The sequence below is a fragment of the Anolis sagrei genome, chromosome 1 (genome assembly GCF_037176765.1).
Source record: "Anolis sagrei isolate rAnoSag1 chromosome 1, rAnoSag1.mat, whole genome shotgun sequence".
Classification (NCBI taxonomy): Eukaryota; Metazoa; Chordata; class Lepidosauria; order Squamata; family Dactyloidae; genus Anolis; species Anolis sagrei.
In genome coordinates, this window is record NC_090021.1 from 338,861,004 (window position 1) to 338,883,713 (window position 22,710).

At 42.7% G+C, this 22,710-nt stretch overlaps 1 protein-coding gene across 2 annotated transcripts in view; it reads right to left on the bottom strand.

Annotated features, from left to right (window-relative positions):
* The window catches only part of TXNDC16 (thioredoxin domain containing 16), a 61,793-nt gene that overhangs the window by 14,038 nt on the left and 25,045 nt on the right, over nt 1-22,710 (bottom strand). For both annotated transcript variants that reach the window (XM_067463113.1, XM_067463111.1), the window contains exons 10-17: nt 22,405-22,571; nt 20,016-20,076; nt 17,225-17,363; nt 13,129-13,275; nt 11,154-11,213; nt 6,991-7,159; nt 6,272-6,396; nt 3,428-3,512 (exon numbers count right to left, since the gene is read on the bottom strand). In XM_067463113.1, coding sequence (XP_067319214.1) covers nt 3,428-3,512; nt 6,272-6,396; nt 6,991-7,159; nt 11,154-11,213; nt 13,129-13,275; nt 17,225-17,363; nt 20,016-20,076; nt 22,405-22,571 — 953 coding nt within the window. The remainder of the gene's footprint in view (nt 1-3,427; nt 3,513-6,271; nt 6,397-6,990; nt 7,160-11,153; nt 11,214-13,128; nt 13,276-17,224; nt 17,364-20,015; nt 20,077-22,404; nt 22,572-22,710) is intronic.

The following is a 22,710-nucleotide window of genomic DNA, read 5'->3' on the forward strand; positions in this document are numbered from 1 at the left end:
CAAATATATACACACATATACACAATATGCATGTACACATATAAACACACAAATATACACCCACATATATACACCCATATATATATATATATATATATATATAAGCAAACACACATATATACACAAATATATACACACATATACACAATATGCATGTACACATATAAACACACAAATATACACCCACATATATACACCCATATATATATATATATATATATATATATATATATATAAAAGCAAACACACATATATACACAAATATATACACACATATACACAATATGCATGTACACATATAAACACACAAATACACAAATATATGCACACATATACACAATATGCATGTACGCATATAAACACACAAATACACAAATATATACACACATATATAAACAAATATATACACACATATACACAATATGCATGTACACATATAAACACACAAATATACACCCACATATATACACCCATATATATATATATATATATATATATATATATAAAAAGCAAACACACATATATACACAAATATATACACACATATACACAATATGCATGTACACATATAAACACACAAATACACAAATATATACACACATATATAAACAAATATATACACACATATACACAATATGCATGTACACATATAAACACACAAATACACAAATATATACACACATATATAAACAAATATATACACACATATACACAATATGCATGTACACATATAAACACACAAATACACAAATATATACACACATATATAAACAAATATATACACACATATACACAATATGCATGTACACATATAAACACACAAATATATACACACACATATATATACCCACATATACACCCACACACACACACATATATATATAAGCAAACACACATATATAAACAAATATATACACACATATACACAATATACATGTACACATATAAACACACAAATACACAAATATATACACACACATAAATACACACATATATACACACATATACACAATATGCATGTACACATATAAACACACAAATACACAAATATATACACACACATATATACACAAATATATACACACATATACACAATATGCATGTACGCATATAAACACACAAATACACACACATATATACACCCACATACACACACACACACACATATATATAAGCAAACACACATATATACACAAATATATACACATATACAAAATATGCATGTACACATATAAAGACACAAATACACACACATACATATATACACCCATATATATATATATATGCAAACATACATATATACACACGAAACACATATACACAGAGTGGGCCACAACGCATGGAAGGGGATGGCTAGTAGTATATAATAGACTTGCAAATAGCTTTGACTCCCTCTACTGTCTGCTGTGGAGTAATCTGAACAATTGTTTCTTCCAATTGCTGATATAAGGTAACATGGAGATAAAGGATGCTGGAAATTGGCAGGATCTCTTCCTATGAGTTTCTTCTGTACAAAGGTTGAATGAAAAGTAATGCCTCCACCTTCGTTACTTGGGTTTGGATGGGAATATTTTCATAAATCAAACGCAGAAATAATCCTTAGAATGTGCTCTTTAACTACCACTATCCACTTTTCCACATAATCACCAGACAATTGGATACATTTCTGCCAATGATGAATAAGTTTTCTGAAGCCGTCACGGAAGAAGTCGACACTTTGTTTCCACAACCAGCATCTCATAGTTCTCTCAACGTCTTCATCAGAAGCATCATGATGTTCTTTTCATTTCAGATGGAAGTCAGACGGCGCTGAATCTGGACTGCATGGAGGATGTCGTATGGTGGTGAGATCCAGTCTCTGAAGTTCTGCTGTGGTGTGCTTTCATTTCAGGCGTCAGCATCCTGGGTACCCATCGTGCACAGATCTTCCGATAGCCAAGCAAAGCAATAATGTGACCCACATGTTCTTGCGAAATGCTGATTATGGTTGAAATTTCTCTCTGAGTGATACGACAATCGTCCTGAATCAATCTGTCAACCTTTTGCTTGTGAAACTCGGTGGTTGCTGTCAGAGGACGTCCAACTCTTTGTTTGTCACGCAAGTCAGATGTTCCCACCTCAACATCTTTAAACTTACTCCCCCAATGACGCACAGTACTCACATCAACACAATCCCCATAAACAGCTTGCATTCTCCAATGAATCTCCTTTGGGGTGACACCTTCTGCTGTCAAGAATTCAATGACTGCACGTTGCTTAAGTCGCATTGACTGACCATCTGCGCAGAGTCCCATACTTTGCATTTTAACAACACAACTGTTCAATGCTAAGGCTTCCTGCCAAAATGAAACTGTAGAGGAGAGTCTACTGAACAAGCCAGTACCTGCCACATACGTTGCTTAAGTCGCATTGACCAACCATCTGCGCAAGGTTCCATACTTCGCACTTTAACAACACAACCGTTCAATGCTAAGGCTTCCCGCCAAAATGGAACTGTAGAGGAGAGTCTACTGAACAAGCCAGTACCTGCCACATACGCTGCTGAAGTCGCATTGACCAAACGTCTGCGCAAGGTTCCATACTTCGTACTTTAACAACACAACCGTTCAATGCTAAGGCTTCCCGCCAAAATGGAACTGTAGAGGAGAGTCTACTGAACAAGCCAGTACCTGCCACATATGTTGCTTAAGTCGCATTGACCAACTGTCTGCGCAAGCTTCCATACTTTGCACTTTAACAACACAAATGGAACTGTAGAGAAGAGTCTACGGAATAAGCCAGTACCTGCCACATACGTTGCTTAAGTCGCATTGACCAACCGTCTGCACAGGGTTCCAAACTTCGTACTTTAACAACACAACCATTCAATGCTGTCTTCCCCCCCAAAATGGAACTGTAGAATAGAGTCTACTGAACAAGCCAGTACCTGCCACATACGTTGCTTAAGTCGCATTGACCAACCGTCTGCGCAGGGCTCCATACTTCGCACTTTAACAACACAACCATTCAATGCTAAGACTTCCTGCCAAAATTGAACTGTAGAGAAGAGTCTACTGAACAAGCCAGTACCTATCTTGTTCAGTACTGTAGAGGGGAGTCTACTGAACAAGCATACCAGTACTGCCATCTGTTGAGGAGGTGGAGGCGTTACTTTTCATTCAACCCTCGTAATGACAATTCCCAGCAATAGCTGCAACTTTTTATTCCCATCTTCCAAATCAAAGACATATCAGATTTTTAAAAAGTCCTGACGACGTGGGTTGAAATCCCTTATAATTCATGGTAGAAGAAATCAGGTGTTTGTACATCTGGGAAAGCAAACTATACTCTGCAAAAGCTCATGCTAAAGTCAGATAGATAACCTTAAAGTCCTGCTAGATTGATTCCCTCTTTAGAAAAATCCAAGGAAATCAAACAAAAAACATACAGAGTGGCAGCATCTTCTTCATAGTAGATCCCAATGATGACGGTTCCTTCCAGCACTTTGGCAGCTGCAACGAAGGCCTCTCTCGCTGTCAAAACAGAAACAAACCAGACTTTGGCAGAGAAGGAGCCCTTGTAAAACTACAACTCCCGTGGTTCCATAGCATTGAGCCGTGCAGTTAAAGGCAGTGTCAAACTGCATTCATTCTACAGTGTTGACGGCCTCTGAGAGAGAAGGCTGCCTAATGCAACAAGAGAACACAATTTTATTTATTTTTCCTTACGAACAAACTAGTTGTGCACGTCACATGTTGCTGTGGCCAACCTTCCCTCCCTCTTTCTCTCCTTCTTTCTTTCTCTCCTTCCTTCCTTCCCTCTTTCCTTCCTTCCCTCTTTTTCTTTTCCTTCTTTTTTCTTCCTTCTCTACCTGTTTCTTTTCTTGCTTACTTTGCTCTTTGGTTCCATCCTTCCTTCCTTCCTTCCTTCCTTCCTTCCTTCCTTCCTTCCTTCCTTCCTTCCTTCCTTCCTTCCCTCCCTCCCTCCCTCCCTCCCTCCCTCCCTCCCTCCCTCCCTCCCTCCCTCCCTCCCTCCTTTCTCTCTTCTGTTCCTCCTCTCCTTTCTTTCCTCTTTCACTTTTTTATTTCCTTCTCTCCTTCCTTCCTTCTCTACCTTTCTTTCTTTTCTTCTCCCTTTCCCTCCTTCTTTCCCTCTTTCTCTCCCTCCTTCTCTCCTTTCTTTCTTTCCTTCTCTCCTTCTTTCCCTCTTTCTCTCCCTCGTTCTCCCCCTCCTTCCTTCTCTCCCTTTCTTTCTTCCTTTCTCTCCTTCTTTCCCTTTCTCTCCCTCCTTCTCTCCTTCCTTCCTTCTCTAAATTTCTTTCCTTTTCTCCGTCTCTCCCTCTTTCTCTCCCTCCTTCCTTCCTTCTCTATCTTTCTTTCTTTCCTTCTCTCTTTCCTTCCTTCCCTCCTTCTTTCTCTCCCTCCTGCTCTCCTTTCTTCCTTCTCTGTCTTTCTTTCTTTCCTTCTATCTTTCCCTCCTTTCCCTCTTTCTTTCCCTCCTTCTCTCCTTCCTTCCTTCTCTACCTTTCTTTCTTTCCTTCTCCCCTCCTTTCCCTCTTTCTCCCTCCTTCTCTCCTTCCTTACTTCTCTACCTTTCTTTCCTTCTCTCCTTCTTTCCCTCTTTCTCTCCTTCCTTCCTGCTCTACCTTTCTTTCTTTCCTTCTCTCCTTCCCTCCTTCTTTCCCTCTTTCTCTCCCTCCTTCTCTCCTTCCGTCCCCCTTTCTGTGTATGTGTTTTTATGTGCATATATGTGTGTATATGTTTATGTATATATTTGTGTGCATGTATATATGTGTGTGTTTGTGTACATATGTGGTTTTGCACATGCATTGTAATGTAATTTTTTTGGCATTTTAAGTCTCTTCTGCTGTGGTTTTCGGTGTTGTTATGAGTGATGGTCACTCATTGGCCTGATAGGTGTGTTGTGTCCAAACTGGTGTCAATTCGTCCAATGGTTTTTGAGTTATGTTAATCCCACAAACAAACATTACATTTTTATTTACAGTACTGCCGTCCCTGCCACACGTTGCTGTGGCCCACTCTGTGTAGATATGTGTATATGTGTATATATGGGTGTTTCTGTATTTATATGTGCTTTTGCTCATGCATTGTAATGTACTTTTTAATTTTGGCTTTTTAAGTCTCATTACATTTTTATTTATATAGATATTTATTTGGTTATTCTGGATGCAAATAAAGAGCCGCCCAAAGAGACACAGAGCGGTTGACGGAGCCAAAATTCAAAAAATTAGGGACGATAATCACATTAGAAACTATTGGAAAGTGTCCAAAATCTTGAACTGATCAAAACCTTTGCAGATCACAATTTATTCTGCACAAAATTCAAACACATTTATTTCTTTTTAAAGGAAAACAGCATTTTCCCACCAGAAATATTTTGTCCTTTTTGTGCACACAGATTTTTTAAAAACCCACTAGAATATTTTCTGTACAAAAAAGTCATTTCTGTAGATGCATCTGCTATTAAAAAAAAGTTGTTTCCTCTGCAGAAAATATTGTTTTTTGCACACGTAAAACTCCTAGAACAAAGTTTGCACAAACTACAAATAGTTTTCATCATTTTCAAAGATTTTCTAGCAGCAACAAGTCAATTGCTAAAATGCAGCTCCCAAACCCACTCGTTCCGCAAAATGCGCAACTCACAAAAACCTTTTTTTTAAATGATTTTGGGTCTGGGTTGTTGTAGGTTTTTTTGGGCTATATGGCCATGTTCTAGAGGCATTCTCTCCTGACGTTTCGCGTGCATCTACGGCAAGCATCCTCAGAGGTTGTGAGTCCTGTTGGAACCAGGAAAATGGGTTTAGATATCTGTGGAAATACCAGGGTGGGACAAATGACTCTTCTCTGCTGGAGCTAGGTGTGAATGTTCCAACTGACCACCTTGATTAGCATTTGATAGCCTAGAAGTGCTATCAATGTGCTGGAAATGCTAATCAAGGTGAAACATTCACACCTAGCTCCAGCAGACAAGAGTCCTTTGTCCCACCCTGGTCTTTCGACAGATATATAAACCCTTTTTCCTACTTCCAACAGACCTTACTACCTCTGAGGATGCTTGCCATAGATGCAGGCGAAACGTCAGGAGAAAATGCCTCTAGAACATGACCATATAGCCTGAAAAAAACCTACAACAACCCAGTGATCCCAGCCATGAAAGCCTTTGACGATTTTGGGTCTATTTTCACTAGATATCCACGCACACAACATGCGTAAATAAAGACATACCCGCTATTTGCAAAACATCTGGCGTCTAACCAAAGACAAGGCCTTACCTTGCGTCATACTTGGATCGAACAGTCCTAAGACGGTAGCATGATGGTACGGCAGGAGCTTGAAGCTTAAATATTCTTCCACTTCCTTTGGAGACATCAGCCTCATTGGACAAGGGATTTCACTTCTGGGGGGAGAAGTCGAGAGCACGCAGAAGACTTCAGGTTTACATATAAGGCATATTTCGTGCAATACAATCTCTTACAACTGGGGCACCTCCAGTGCCAAACTTGTTCCAGTGAATGAAAACGCATCCTACATATCAGATATTTACATTATGATTCATAACATTAGCAAAATTACAGTTATGAAGTCACAACAAAAATAATGTTGTGGTTGGGGGTCACCACAACATGAGGAACTGCATTAAGGGGTCGCAGCATTTGGAAGGTTGAGAACCACTGCAATAGAGCAATGGCTTCAAACTACAGGAAGGAAAGGAGATTCCACCTGAACACGAGGAAGAACTTCCTGACTGTGAGAGTTGTTCACCAGTGGAACTCTCTGCCTCAGAGTGTGGGGGAGGCTCTTTCTTTGGAGGCTTTTAAATAGAGGCTGGATGGCCTGTTGAGGGTGCTTTGAATGCAATATTCCTGCTTCTTGGCAGAATGGGGTTGGACTGGATGGCCCACCAGATCTCTTCCAACTCTAGGATTATATGATTCTATAAGTTGCCTTATCATCTTCAAAATCATCTCCCATCCAGAAAGTGTATACTCACAATTCTATGAATCTGCGCATCTCCTGGGTCCCCCACATCCCTGAATACGTCATCCACCTCCGTTCTTTTGTAAACACCTTGAGGGTAGGGAATTGGGTGGCATTCTGCTGCGCGCAAACGTGCGGCCAATCCCAACAGTTGACCCGCGCAAGAGAGATATCGGAAGATCCTGCAAAATATTCATAGGGAAAGGAATAGAGAGAAGCAAGTTACAAATGTCTGCTGTCCAAATCTAGGGTGCATTTAACTCAGACTTGGGCCAACTTCGGCCTTCCCTCCAGGTGTTTTGGACTTCAACTCCCATAATTCCTAACAGCCGGTAGGCTGTTAGGAATTGTGGGAGTTGAAGTCCAAAACACCTGGAGGGAAGGCCGAAGTTGGCCCAGGCCTGATATAAAAGTACCCTAAGAGGTACATTATTTTCTCATTAAGGTATCCCTCTGATGCACATGGGGATATGTTCCAAAACTTATAACAAATGGAAAACCATGGATAATAGTAAACCCTATTGAAATCCTGTATATACTCGAGTATAAGCCTAGTTTTTCAGCCCCCTTTTTAGGCTGAAAAAGTCCAGTTCGGCTTATACTCGCGTCAAGATTACTTATTATTTAATTCTATTATTCTTTTATTTAATTCTATTATTGCAATATTCCTGCTTCTTGGCAGGAGGTTGGACTGGATGGCCCCTGACGTCTCTTCCAACTCTTTGATTCTATGATTCTATTAGTTGAAACACAACAAGATGAGTCCACAGCAGACAAGGTCACTCTGCTGGCTGTTGAATTGGATCACACGTCGGACCCTTCCCAACTGTCTAGGACTGTGATGTATCCACGAATAATGTGTGCAGATCCCAGTAAGGTGGCCTTCTGCAACTGGCAGATGGTAATCTTGTCAGCGCCGATTGTTTTTTAGTGCAGGCCAAAGTCTTTAGGCACTGCACCCAGTGTGCCGATCACCACTGGGACCACCTTGTGCCAGAGTCTTTGCAGTTTGATCTTTAAATCCTCCTATCGTATCATCTTTTCCAGTTGTTTCTCTGCAATTCTGTTGTCACCTGAGATTTCAACATCGACGATCCATACTTTGTTTTTTAACACGTGAGGCCAGGAGTATTGTGCTCCAAAACTCTGCCTGTCTGAATTCAGAAGTTCATTTTCTGTAACCTTTTCAGGCTTGTGATCCCACCAGTTCTTTGTCGCAGGCAGATGGAGTTTGTGGTGCAAGTTCCAATGAATCATCTGAGCAAAGGTGTTATGCCTCTGCTTGTAGTCTGTCCGTGCGATCTTCTTGCAGCAGCTCAGGGTGTGATCTATTGTTTCATCTGCTTCCTTGCAGAGTCTACACTTTGGATCTGTCATTGACTTTTCCATTCTGGCTTGGATGGCATAGGTCCTAATGGCTTGTTCTTGGGCTGCCAGAATCAGGTCCTCCTTTGTCTCCTTTTTCAGAGTCCCATTTGTGAGCCACAGCCATGTTTTTTCTTTGTCAATTTGGCTCTCAATTTTTGCCAGGAACTGTCCATGGAGAGCCTTCTTTCGCCACTTTTCTCTTCTGTTCTGCATTGTGTTTTTATGGTTATTATTATTATTATACTACATTTATACCCCACCCTTCTCACCCCAGTCAGGGTGGCTTACAATCCATGGCATACAATACCGCATTACACATATAATATTAAACATAACATCTGAATTTAAACTATTAACATATCAATTTAAACATACAATAACAAACATGAGATAATAATTTGAATATAAATACAATAATAAGCTTAGAAGTAATTCAAATACAAATTTTTTGTTGAGAGTGATTTGATGTGCCTGATTGTGGACAATTGGACAATTTCAACAGAAAGGAAGAAACCATGAAAATGAACAAAATCTGGCGACCAGTATTAAAAAACCTCAAAAAATACAACAGCAAAAGAACAGAGAGTAAACAATCAGGCACATCAAATCGCTCTCAACAAAAGATTCCCCCCAGGCACTTCCAAGCCATTAAATGCTAATCAAGGTGGTCAGTTGAAACATTCACACCTAGCTCCAGCAGACAAGAGTCCTTTGTCCCACCCTGGTCATTCCACAGATATATAAACCCTTTTTCCAAGTTCCAACAGACCTCACTACCTCTGAGGATGCTTGCCATAGATGCAGGCGAAAGGTCAGGAGAAAATGCCTCTAGAACATGGCCATATAGCCCGGAAAAACCTACAACAACCCAATCATTATCATTATTTGTATTTATACCCTGCTTTATCTCTCCCAAAGGAGACTCAAAGCGGCTTAACATAACAGCATTAGCATACAATCAAAAATATACTAGTATGCAAACATTCAAACACTATTAAACATAAACAGTATTTTTAAAATCACAGTTAAATCATAGTGGTGTCAAACTGTATTGATCCTGGAGTGGAGATGCACCCTTAGAGGGAACCGAGCCAGTGTCCTGTGTCTGTTTACAAGGTCATGGTCGCATTGCAACTGCAGGCAAAACCAGTTGCAGGCATTGAAACATCTGTTCCTTGTTTCTGCCTTTTCTAATTCTCTTGCATGGATTACAGAGGCTGAAGTTGCTCCCGTGACAAATGGCCCTTTTGCGGCTTTCCTGCACTGTCTCAAACCAACAGTGGATGTGTAGAAGCCATGGACAAAGCTCTCTCAATCCATTGGTGATGTCAGTCAGCCGGGAAAACAGAGTTCCTGGAACCTCCAACGTAAACATGCCAGAGTCCTTTGGACTATTATTTCACTAATGTGAGGAGCAGCCTTCCTGCTGCAGCCGCACATCCATCACTGCGATGTGTGTGTTTCGCAGTCTTTCCAAACCAAACTGGAGGGCTTTCATGCAAAGTGGGGGAAAGCGCACTCTTCTGGAGGACCTCCGGAGACACACTTAGGGGCTAGCAAGACATCTGCCTTCTTTTTCTTAGAATCCTAGAGCTGCGAAAGACCCCCAAGGGCCATCTAGTCCAACCCCCTTTTGCTAGACAGGAAGACACAATCAAAGCCCTCCTGACAGATGGCCAACATTCTGAAAAAGACGCTAAAACACTCTCCAGGAGCATCTTCCGCTGCCAAATACCTTTTACCATCATTTAGATTTATTTATTTATTTATTTACAGCTTTTATATTCCGCTCTTCTCACCCCGCAGGGGACTCAGGGCGGATTACAAGTGTACACATATATGGCATATGGTTTTTTTTAATACTGGTAGCCAGATTTTGCTCATTTTCATGGTCTCCTCCTTTCTGTTGAAATTGTCCACATGCTTCTTGTGTATTTCAAAGGCTTCTCTGTGTATCCTGACATGGTGGTTGTGAGAGTGGTCCAGCATTTCTGTGTTCTCAAATAAAATGCTGTGTCCAGGTTGGCTCATCAGGTGCTCTGCTATGGCTGATTTCTAATCACCTCTCAACAAAAGTTTGCTCTAGGCACTGTCAAGCCATTATATGCTACTCAAGGTGGTCAGTTGAAACATTCACACCTAGCTCCCACAGACAAGAGTCCTTTGTCCCACCCTGGTCATTCCACAGATATATAAACCCTTTTTGCTACTTCCAACAGACCTTTGAGGATGCTTGCCATAGATGCAGGCGAAATGTCAGGAGAGAATGCCTCTAGAACATGGCCATATAGCCCGAAAAAACCTACAACAACCCAGTGATTCCGGCCATGAAAGCCTTCGACAATACCCCAATAATACTGCGGGCAAATCCATCCTGTTTGGCCACACACCTGCCATCAGGAGTTCAGGACTCCTTCTCTATAGGTTTTCAAACAAAGTCTGTACGGCCATCTGTCAGGAAGGCTTAGATTGTGTATCATAAGATGGGGTTAGACCAGATGGTCCTTGTGCTTTTTGCTATGAGTAGGTAAATAAGCTGAGAACAATTGCCCCGAGAGTTCCTGAGAATCCGCTTTGGGTTTTAGTCAGAACTTTAGAGGTGGTATGCAAGCTATGGACACCCCATTCCCTAAAAAGTTCTATCTAGCACTTTACATATAGCTCTTTGCAAGTTCAGACTAAAACCCAAAGCAAACTTGCACATACACACACTTAACCTCCCTGCATCAATTGAGATTTTAAATGGGAAACGGATACTCTTTGAAGACGTACACCAGAAATGGTTAAAATAATAACTTGGAGTCATACCTTTCAGCTGAGCTGCCACCTCAACGTAGGTCTGCATTACGACCAGGGAAACGGCATCCCCTGCAGCACAAATGAAGAAATATTTTATTTGAGATGCTTTGAGGTTTCTTGACTCAGCTGTCAACCAAAATTCTGCATGAAGGCACACAAAACTCCCCGCCAAACCCCTTCTCCACTGCATTTTGCCTGCAGTATAATATTTTGCAAATTAAGACTATGCAAAATTCAATCTGCATAATAAATCTAGTGGAGTCTCCTTCTTTGAATGTTTTGAAACAGGGGCTAGATGAGTGTTTCTCAACCTGGGAGTCGGGACCCCTGGAGGGGTCACGAGGGGGTGTCAGAGGGGTCCCCGAAGACCATCAGAATATACAATATTTTCTGTTGGTCATGGGGTTTCTGTGTGGGAAGTTTGGACCAATTCAATCATTGGTATGGTTCAGAATGCTCTTTGATGGTAGGTGAACTATAAATCCCAGCAACTACAACTCCCAAATGTCAAGGTCTGTTTCCCCCAAACTCCACCAGTGTTCTCATTTGGGCATACTGGGAATTCGTGCCAAGTTTGGTCCAGATCTATAATTGTTTGAGTTCACATTGCTCTCTGGATTTAGGTGAACTACAACTCCCAAACTCAAGGTCAATGCCCACCAAACCATTCCAGTGTGTTCTGTTGGTCATGGAATTCCTGTATGCCATGTTTGGTTCAATTCCATCATTGGTGGGGTTCAGAATGCTCTTTGATTGTAGGTGAACTATAAATCCCAGTAACTACAAATCCGAAATGTCAAGGTCTATTACCTCCAAACTCCATCTGTGTTCATATTTGGGTATATGGAATATTTGTGTCAGGTTTGGTCCCGATCCATCATTGTTTGAGTCCACAGTGCTCTCTGGCTGTAGGTGATCTACAACTCCCAAACTCAAGGTCAATGCCCACCAAACCATTCGAGTGTGTTCTGTTGGTCATGGAAGTCCTGTATGCCATGTTTGGTTCAATTCCATCATTAGTGGAGTTCAGAATGCTCTTTGATTGTAGGTGAACTATAAATCCCAGCAACTACAACTCCCAAATGACAACATCAATCTCCTCCAACCCCACCAGTATTCAAATTTGGACATATTTGGTATTTGTGCCAAATTTGGTCCAGTGAATGAAAATCCATCCTGCATATCAGATATTTACATTACGATTCAGAACCATAACAAAATTACAGTTAAGAAGTAGCAACGAAAATAATGTTATGGTTGTGGGTCACCACAACATAAGGAGCTGTATTAAGGGGTCGCGACATTAAGAAGATTGAGAACCACTGGGCTAGATGGACATCGGTCGGGAGGGCTTGGACTGTGCCTTTCTGCATGAGAGAATGGGTTTGGGGTCTCTTTCGATTCTAAGATCCGAATTGCAATGACATCACGTGTTTAATTATCTTTCTGACCTTCGCTCTCCTCTTTTGGAGGACTTTAAATAGAAGTTGGATGGCCATCTGTCAGGAAGGCTTGGATGGTGTCTTCCTCCATGACAGAATGGCCTTTGGGGGTCCCTTCCAGTTCACGGATTCTATTGCAACAAATGCCTGTCCTGCCTCCTCTTTCTCCCATCATCTGTCTAGCTCAGGTATGGGCAAACTTGGGCCCTGCAAGTGTTTTGGACTCCAACTCCCACCATTCCTAACAGTCTCAGGCCCTTTCCTTTTCCCCCTCAGCCGCTTAAGCGGCTGAGGGGGAAAAGGAAGGGGCCTGAAGCTGTTAGGAATGGTGGGAGTTGAAGTCCAAAACACTTGCAGGGCCCAAGTTTGCCCATACCTGTCTAAGGTCATTATGGCCAAAGTGCGTACAGCTTTTGGGTCCCAAAGTATGCTCTTTGAAGCTTCCTAAAGTCCCCATTCCCAAATATATTTCAGGTGGGGGAATGAGCCAAACTGGCTAATGAAACTCATTGGAAAACTTGCTAGTTTATTTTTGGACTTACAGCTGGCATAAAAAAGCACCACAATGGGTTTGGCCTTTGTGAGCACAGAGCCAAAGGATTCCTCCGTCAAGGTCTGGATGTTTTCAAAGGAGAGTTGGTTTTTCCGGTCTCTGATGATGGATTCCACCACTTGATCATCCTCGATCTCTGCGGGACACAAACACAAAGCCCACTGGCAAGGAAAACACTCAAATATCCTCCTCAAATTAAGGAGGAAGTATTTATTTATTTATTTATTTGTTTATTTATTTATTTGCAGCTTTTATATTCCGCCCTTCTTCTCACCCCGCAGGGGACTCAGGGCGGATTACAGTGTACACATATATGGCAAACATTCAATGCCAATTTTGACATACAAACATATACAGACATGTTGTTGTTCATTCGTTCAGTCGTCTCCGACTCTTCGTGACCTCGTGGACCAGCCCACGCCAGAGCTCCCTGTCGGCCGTCACCACCCCCAGCTCCTTCAAGGTCAGTCCAGTCACTTCAAGGATGCCATCCATCCATCTTGCCCTTGGTCGGCCCCTCTTCCTTTTGCCTTCCACTTTCCCCAGCATAATTGTCTTCTCTAGGCTTTGCTGTCTCCTCATGATGTGGCCAAAGGACTTCAACTTTGTCTCTAGTCTCCTTCCTTCCAGTGAGCAGCCGGGCTTTATTTCCTGGAGGATGGACTGGTTGGATCTTCTCGCAGTCCAAGGCACTCTCAGCACTTTCCTCCAACACCACAGCTCAAAAGCATCGATCTTCCTTCGCTCAGCCTTCCCTAAGGTCCAGCTCTCACATCCGGAGGTGACTACAGGGAATACCATGGCTTGGACTAGGCAATGGATCTTTGTTGCCAGTCTGATGTCTCTACTCTTCACTATTTTATCGAGACTGGACATTGCTCTCCTCCCAAGAAGGAAGCGTCTTCTGATTTCCTGGCCACAGTCTGCATCTGCAGTAATCTTTGCGGCTAGAAATACAAAGTCTGTCGCGGCCTCCACATTTTCTCCCTCTATTTTCCAGTTGTCAATCATTCTTGTTGCCATAATCTTGGCTTTTTGATGTTTAGCTGCAACCCGGCTTTTGTGCTTTCTTCTTTCACCTTGATTAGAAGGCTCCTCAGCTCCTCCTCGCTTTCGGCCATCAGAGTGGTGTCATCTGCATATCTGAGGTTGTTAATGTTTCTTCCAGCAATTTTCAAGCCCCGCACATCGCATGATGTGTTCTGCATACAAGTTAAAAAGGTTGGGTGAGAGGATGCAGCCTTGCCGTACGCCTTTCCCAATCTTGAACCAGTCTGTTGTTCCGTGGTCAGTTCTGACTGTTGCTCCTTGGTCCTTGTACAGATTCCTCAGGAGAGAGGGAAGGGGGCTTGGGATGCCCATCCCACCAAGAACTTGCCACAATTTATTATGATCCACACAGTCAAAAGCTTTAGAATAGTCAATGAAGCAGAAGTAGATGTTTTTCTGAAACTCCCTGCCTTTCTCCATTATCCAGCGGATATTGGCAATCTGGTCTCTCGTTCCTCTGCCTTTTCTAAACCCAGCTTGAACATCTGGCAACTCTCGCTCCATGTCTTGCTGGAGTCTTCCTTGCAGGATCTTGAGCATTACCTTACTGGCATGAGAAATAAGGGCCACTGTACGGAAGTTGGAGCAGTCCTTCGCATTTCCCTTTTTTGGTATGGGGATGTAAGTTGATTTTTTCCAGTCTGATGGGCATTCTTGTGTTTTCAATATTTGCTGGCAAATGGCATGCATCACCTTGACAGCATCATCTTTTAAGATTTTAAACAGTTCAGCTGGGATCCCGTCGTCTCCTGCTGCCTTGTTGTTAGCAATGCTTCTTAAGGCCCATTCAACCTCACTCCTCAGGATGTCTGGTTCTAATTCATTCACCACACCGTCAAAGCTATCCTCGATATTGTTATCCTTCCTATACAGATCTTCTGTATAGTCTTACCACCTTCTCTTGATCTCTTCAGCTTCTGTTAGGTCCCTGCCATCTTTGTTTCTTATCATACCAATTTTTGCCTGAAATTTACCTCCAATGTTTCTAATTTTCTGGAAGAGGTCTCTTGTCCTTCCTATTCTGTTGTCTTCTTCCACTTCCATGCATTGCTTGTTTAAAAATAGTTCCTTGTCTCTTCTGGCTAACCTCTGGAATTGCGCATTTAACTGGGCATATCTCCCCTTTTCACTGTTTCCTTTTGCTTTCCTCCTTTCTTGGGCTACTTCCAGTGTCTCAGCAGACAACCATTTTGCCTTCTTCGTTTTCTTTTTCGTTGGAACGTACTTTGTTGCCGCCTCCTGAACAATGTCGCGGACTTCTGTCCATAGTTCTTCTGGGACTCTGTTTACTAAATCTAGTCCTTCAAATCTGTTCTTCACTTCCACTGTATATTCGCTAGGAATGTTAGTGAGATCATATCTAACTGGTCTGTGTATTTTCCCTGATCTCTTTAGTTTTATTCTAAATTGGGCAATAAGAAGTTCGTGATCTGAGCTACAGTCAGCCCCAGGTCTTGTTTTCACCGACTGGATGGATGTCCGCCACCTTTGGCTGCAAAGGATGTAGTCAATCTGATTTCGGTGCTGACCATCTGGTGAGGTCCATGTATAAAGCCGTCTTTTAGGTTGTTGGAAGAGAGTGTTTGTTATACACAGCGAGTTTTCCTGGCAAAATTCTATCAGCCTGCGTCCCGCTTCATTTTGTTCTCCCAGACCATGCTTGCCTGTGATCCCAGTTGTCATTTGACTTCCCACCTTGGCATTCCAGTCTCCTGTAATGAAAATAATGTCTCTTTTTGGTGTATTATCCAGTAGGTCCTGCAGATCCTCATAGAACCGATCTACTTCTGTTTCTTCAGCAGCTGTGGTTGGGGCGTATATTTGGATCACTGTAATGTTGAAAGGCTTTCCTTGCACTCGAATTGAGATCAGACATAGACAGAGGCTATTTAACTTTTTCTGGCTCCTCCTAAAGATGGCTAGAGTTGGAGCATGCCTGGTGTCCTTGGGAAGTGATGTCCTTGGGATGTCCTTGGGAAGGACCATCACTTCAATGCTGGTGGTCTTTGCTTCTTCCAGCATGCTGACATTTGTTTGCTTATTTTCCCAAGAGATTTGCAATATTTTCTAGAGGCAGCGCTGATGGAATCGTTCCAGAAGTTGCATGTGACGTCTGTAGACAGTTCACATTTTGCAGCCGTATAGCAGGGCTGGGAGGGCAATAGCTTTATAAACAAGCACCTTGGTATCCCTACGGATGTCCCAATCTTCAAGCACTCTCTGCTTCATTCAGGAAAATGCTGCACTCGCAGAGCTCAGGTGGTATTGTATTTCGGTGTTGATGTTGACTTTGGTGGAGAGGTGGCTGCCAAGGAAGCAGAAATAGCTTTATAAACAAGCCCCTTGGTATCCCTACGGATGTCCTAGTCTTCAAGCACTCTCTGCTTCATTTGGAAAAATGCTGCACTCGCAGAGCTCAGGCGGTGTTGTATTTCGGTGTCGATGTTGACTTTGGTGGAGAGGTGGCTGCCAAGGGAGTGGAAATGGTCAACATTTTCTAATGTTACACCATTAAGCTGTATCTCTGGCATTGGAGAAGGATTGGCTAGGAGACTAGGATGCAATGGAGCAATAGGTTCAAACTGCAGGAGAGATTCCATCTAAATAGTATGGCAGTAAAAGATGTTCAACAATGGAATATTCTGCCTTGGTGTTGGGGTTCAGCCTGGGATTGTCTCTTTGCCACAGGACTCAAAGGGGAATGATGATGGCACATCAGAGGTTCCCAGGTTTGACTTAAATGATCAGGTTTCTGTTGATTCTCGGGGGTTTGTGAATGCAAATGAAGGCCAAGAAAATACAGTTAGCCAGAGTGAAACTGAGGATTCTGGGATTGTTGATTCACAAGATAAAGATGTCTTGAGGCAGCCTGAGAAAGAGGTTGACCAAACAGGCCTTTGAGATCTCTTCTGAGTGTATGATTCCAAGATTCAAGGGCAGAGATCTAACTCAGATCTGGGGAGGCTGTCCGTCTGTGCTGAACAAGGATTTAAAGGACCACGGCTGAACTAAGAGCAATGGGATGGCTCACTTACCTTGTTCTGCATACTCTTCATCTTCGTACTCCTCTTCGTACTCCTCCTCCTCCTCTTCCTCCAACGGTTTCGTATCCCCTTCCACCATGGCGACGATCTCGTCTACGTCTTTCAAAACCAGGTACTGAATAGGAATGCCCTACAGAGAGGCCAAAGAGGGAAACCAAGGTATCATAACAACCTTCTTAAAGATACTTAAAAATATATAAAAGGAAAGAAAGCTTTAGTAAAAAGCACAGCAGCAAATTACTGTGGAATCTGACCCCACCTCCTCCAAGATGAACTGAACCACCTCAACTGGGCTCTCCAGGCCAATGGAGACTCCACCTCAGACATCAGAAGAGCTGCAAGACCACCGAGAAGAAGCCACGAGACTTAAGACAAAGATCCACCCAGAGGAAAAGGGTTCTTGCCAGACATCAAGGGAACCACTGACCGCAGAGGGAAGCTGATGAGGAAACACAACCCACAAACTATCTACAGACCCACCAGAAAATCCAACAAATGCTCCGTTCAGCAAAGGACAAGAGGGATCCTCTCACTTCTGCAGGAGTCTACCAAATACCATGCAGCTGTGGACAAGTCTACATAGGGACCACCAAACGCAGCAGCGTTGGCCAAACACAAATCAAAGGACATGAAAGGCACTGCAGACTCCTTCAACCAGAGAAGTCAGCCATAGCAGAGCACCTGAGGAACCAACCTGGACACAGCAGATTATCTGAGAACACAGAAATGCTGGACCACTCCAACAACCACCATGTCAAACTACACAGAGAAGACATTGAAATCCACAAGCATATGGACAATTTCAACAGAAAGGAAGAAACCATGAAAATGGACAAAATCTGGCTACCAATATTTAAAAAAACTCTAAAATTACAACAGCAAAACAACAGAGAGTAAACAATCAGGCACACCTAATCACCTCTCAACAAAAGATTCCCCCAGGCACTGCCAGGCCGTCAAATGCTAATCAAGGTGGTCAGTTGAAACATTCACACCTAGCTCCAGCAGACAAGAGTCCTTTGTCCCATTCTGGTCATTCCACAGATATATAAACTCTTTTTTCCTAGTTCCAACAGACCTCACGACCTCTGAGGATGCTTGCCATAGATGCAGGCAAAACGTCAGGAGAAAATGCCTCTAGAACATGGCCATATAGCCCAAAAAAACCTACAACAACCCATTATTATTGTTGTTGTTATTACTAGTACTCCTACTAACGCCAGCCTCTATTGGCAAATATCTTCAGCAAGCATGTCTAGAACATACTCGGATTTCCAGTAGTAATTTATATCACTGTTAAGAGAGCATAGTACACAAATATTGATGCAAAACTTAACACTCTGCAAACAACAAATTATATATATATAAGTGTGAAGGAGTAATATGTTATAAAAAACATTGAATGTGGTATATGAAACATGGCTGCCCCGGAAAAGTCTTTGGAAGCGGCAGCTATTGCAGTGTTTCTCAATCTGGGGGTCAGGACCCCTGAGGGGGTCGTGAGGGGGTGTCAAAGGGGTCGCCAAAGACCATCAGAAAACAGTATTTTCTGGTGATCATTGGGATTCTGTGTGGGAAGTTTGACCCAATTTTATTGTTGGTCGAGTTCAGAATGCTCATTGATTGTAGGTGAACTATAAATCCCAACAACTACAAATCCCAAATGTCAAGGTCTATTTCCTCCAAACTCCATCTGTGTTCATATTTAGGCATATGGAATTTTTGTGTCAAGTTTGGTCCAGATCCGTCATTGTTTGAGTCCAGTGCTCTCTGGATGTAGGTGAACTACAACTCCCAAACTCAAGGTCAATGCCCACCAAACCCTTCCAGTGTGTTCTGTTGGTCATGGAAGTCCTGTATGCCATGTTTGGTTCAATTCCATCATTGGTGGAGTTCAGAATGCTCTTTGATTGTAGGTGAACTATAAATCCCAGCAACTACAACTCCCAAATGTCAAGGTCTATTTCCCTTAAACTCCATCTGTGTTCATATTTGGACATATGGAATATTCGTGCCAAGTTTGGTCCAGATCCATCATTGTTTGAGTCCACAGTGCTCTCTGGATGTGGGTGAACTATAATTCCCAAACTCAAGGTCAATGTTCACCAAACCTTTCCAGTTTTTTCTGTTGGTCATGGGAGCCCTGTGTGCTAAGTTTGACCCAATTCCATCATTGGTGGAGTTCAGAATGCTCTTTGATTGTAGGTAAACTATAAATCCCAGCAACGACAATTCCCAAATGACAAAATCAATTTTTTTAGAGGACATAAATTGGACTGTTAGGTGTCTTGTGTCCAAATTTGGTGTCAATTCCCCCAGTGGTTTTTGAGTTCTGATGGTAGCACGAACTAACATTACATTTTTATTTATATAGATTACTGTTGCTATTGTTTTTATTGTTGTATTGTGGGCTCGGCCTCATGTAAGCCGCACCAAGTCCCTTGGGGAGATGGTAGCGGGGGTATAAATTATATATACATACATATATATATATATAAGTATGAAGGAGCAATCTGTTATAAAAAGCATTGAATGTGGTATATGAAGCATGGCTGCTCCTGAAAAGCCTTTGGAAGCTGCAGCTATTGCAAAAAAAAGCAACAGCCACATCCCTATTAGTGGTGCCTTTGCAAGACTCTGCAATGCCAGTTTTGCAAGCACTGCCCTAGTTCCCAAATGGCTTCCAAGCTCGGTTCAAGGTGACCTACAACACGCTAAATGACATACACTGTCATAACTGTAAATATGAAAGGTCCTTTAAAGGGCAATGGAAGAAACTAACCTCTTCAGCTTTCCTGATGGCCACGTTATGCTGGGGAAGAACATCCGGACCAGCAGAACTCCTGTCGAAACAGAAACCAGAACTGAGAAATGGGGAATGCAATATGCAATATCTAGGGTTCAGTTCCTGCATCCGACTACAGAGATTAGTACTTTTCTGTGTAATTTTTCCCTGCATGCAGAAACCTACCCCATCAAGAAAGCATCCACGCCATGGCTCAATGCTATGAGATCATGGGGATTGTAGTGTTGGTGGTGCCTCGCCAAACTACAACCCCACCCACATGAGTGCATAGCATTCAGGCATGGCAATTCAAGTGGTGACAAACTGGATTAATTCCATAACGTGGATGCACTCCACATCTTAGGCCTGATATCTTCCCCATGGGCATCCCTGACCCACAGAATGAGAGACTGTAGTGGGAAAACAAACAAACATTGAGCACCAGGACTGTCGCGCAGCTGTCTGAGTGTCAGCTGCATTAAGATCACTTCTTGACCACAAGGTCATGAATTCGAAGCCAGCCCGGGTCGGAGTGAGCTTCCAACCAATTGTGTAGCTTGTTGTCGACCTTTGCAACCCGAAAGACAGCTGCATCTGTCCAGTAGGAAAATTAGGTACCACCTATGTGTGGGGAGGCTAATTTAACTAATTTAAGAGGCCATAAAAAAAGACTCCAGCAAAGCATGCGGGGAATGCGGAAGTACTTCATCAGTGTCGCAGATGGATGATGAAAGCGACAGCTCCCCTGGCGGTCAGAAAAGTTAAATAGTCTCTGACTGACTTTCTATATCTATTGTGTGTCTCTGGCATTGAATGTTTGCCATATTTGTGTACACTGTAATCCGCCCTGAATCCCCTGCGGGGTGAGAAGGTTGGAATATAAATACTGTAAATAAATAATTAAATTCACTATAGTATGAAATAAAACAATTTAAATATTTTACAATATAAATCTGGTTATCTATCTAGTGAAAGTCAAAGTTTGTATGTTAGTAGCAATGGATCTCCAAAACACTCCAACTTCTAGATGGCACTGTAACTCCCACCAATGATGGAAACTGGACCAAACTTGGCACACAGACACCCCCCCCCCAACCCCCAATGACCAACAGAAAATACTGAAGGGGCCTGGGGGGAACTGACCATAGAATCTGGAATTTATAGTTCCCCAACATCCAGAGAGAATTCTGAACCCAACCAATGATCGATCTGGACCACACTTGACATGCAAACCAGACATGCTCAACTTCAAATACTGGCAGGGTTTGCAGGGGATTGACTTTAGTTGGGAGTTATAGTTCCCAACAGAGCACTGTGCACCAAACTGACGATGGATCTTGACTAAACTTGACACATATATCCAATATAACCAACTTTGATATCTACATAAAAACTCCAACCATCACCCAAGTCGAAAAAGAAGCACCATTAAAGCCTTGGCAGACCGTGCAAAAAGAATCTGCGAAGCCCACCTCCTCCAAGATGAACTGAACCACCTCAACTGGGCTCTCCAGGCCGATGGAGACTCCACCTCAGACATCAGAAGAGCTGCAAGACCAAGAACAAGCCACGAGAGTAAAGATGAAGATCTACCCAGAGGAAAAGTGTTCTTGCCAGACATCAAGGGAACCACTGACCTCAGAGAGAAGCTGATGAGGAAACACAACACTGCAGAATACTTCAAGCAGAGAAGTCAGCCATAGCAGAGCACCTGATGAACCAACCTGGACACAGCATTTTATTTGAGAACACAGAAATGCTGGACCACTCCAACAACCACAATGTCAGACTACACAGAGAAGCCATTGAAATCCACAAGAAGCATGTGGACAATTTCAACAGAAAGGAGGAAACCATGAAAATGAACAAAATCTGGCTACCAGTATTAAAAAACTCTAAAATTACAACAGCACAACAACAGAGAGGAAACAAACAAGGACATCTAATCACCTCTCAACAAAAGTTTGCTCCAGGCACTGTCAGGCCATTATATGCTAATCAAGGTGGTCAGTTGAAACATTCACACCTAGCTCCAGCAGACAAGAGTCCTTTGTCCCACCCTGGTCATTCGTCAGATATATAAACCCCTTTTTCCTAGTTCCAACAGACTTCACTACCTCTGAGGATGCTTGCCAGAGATGCAGGAGAAATGTCGGGAGAGAACGCCTCTAGAACATGGCCATAGAGCCCGAAAAAACCTACAACAACCCAATGATGAGATATTCATTGAAAAACCAGAGCAGAACGAGGTGCAGGATGATGTCCCTCCCTCAGAAACAAAGTTTTTGCTGTTAAATAAACCTTTTCCATGTTTTTATGATAGAACCAATTAGGAAATGACATTTATATACCCAGGAAATATGTTGCATAGTGTAACACGACATACCGTGGCAAAAGGAGAACGCCAGCTCTGCCCAAGAGCCTCCAGGCCAGCGACTCGGCTGTCCTCCGGTCGGCTTCCAAAGTCTCTTTGTGGGTCAGAATGAAGACCAGAGGGAGGCCCAACTGCAAGGAAGGCGTTGAAACCTTTTGGGGGTCTCCAGCGACTTCCACCTGGAGAAAAGAGAAGTTGTTCATTCCCTGAAAACCCATAACAGGGTGCCCCCCTCACCCTAACTTTTGGAAAGAGAGTTGTTTTAGTTTTGAATACAGTCAAGTGCAGAAAACAGCAAAGAATCATAGAATCGTAGAA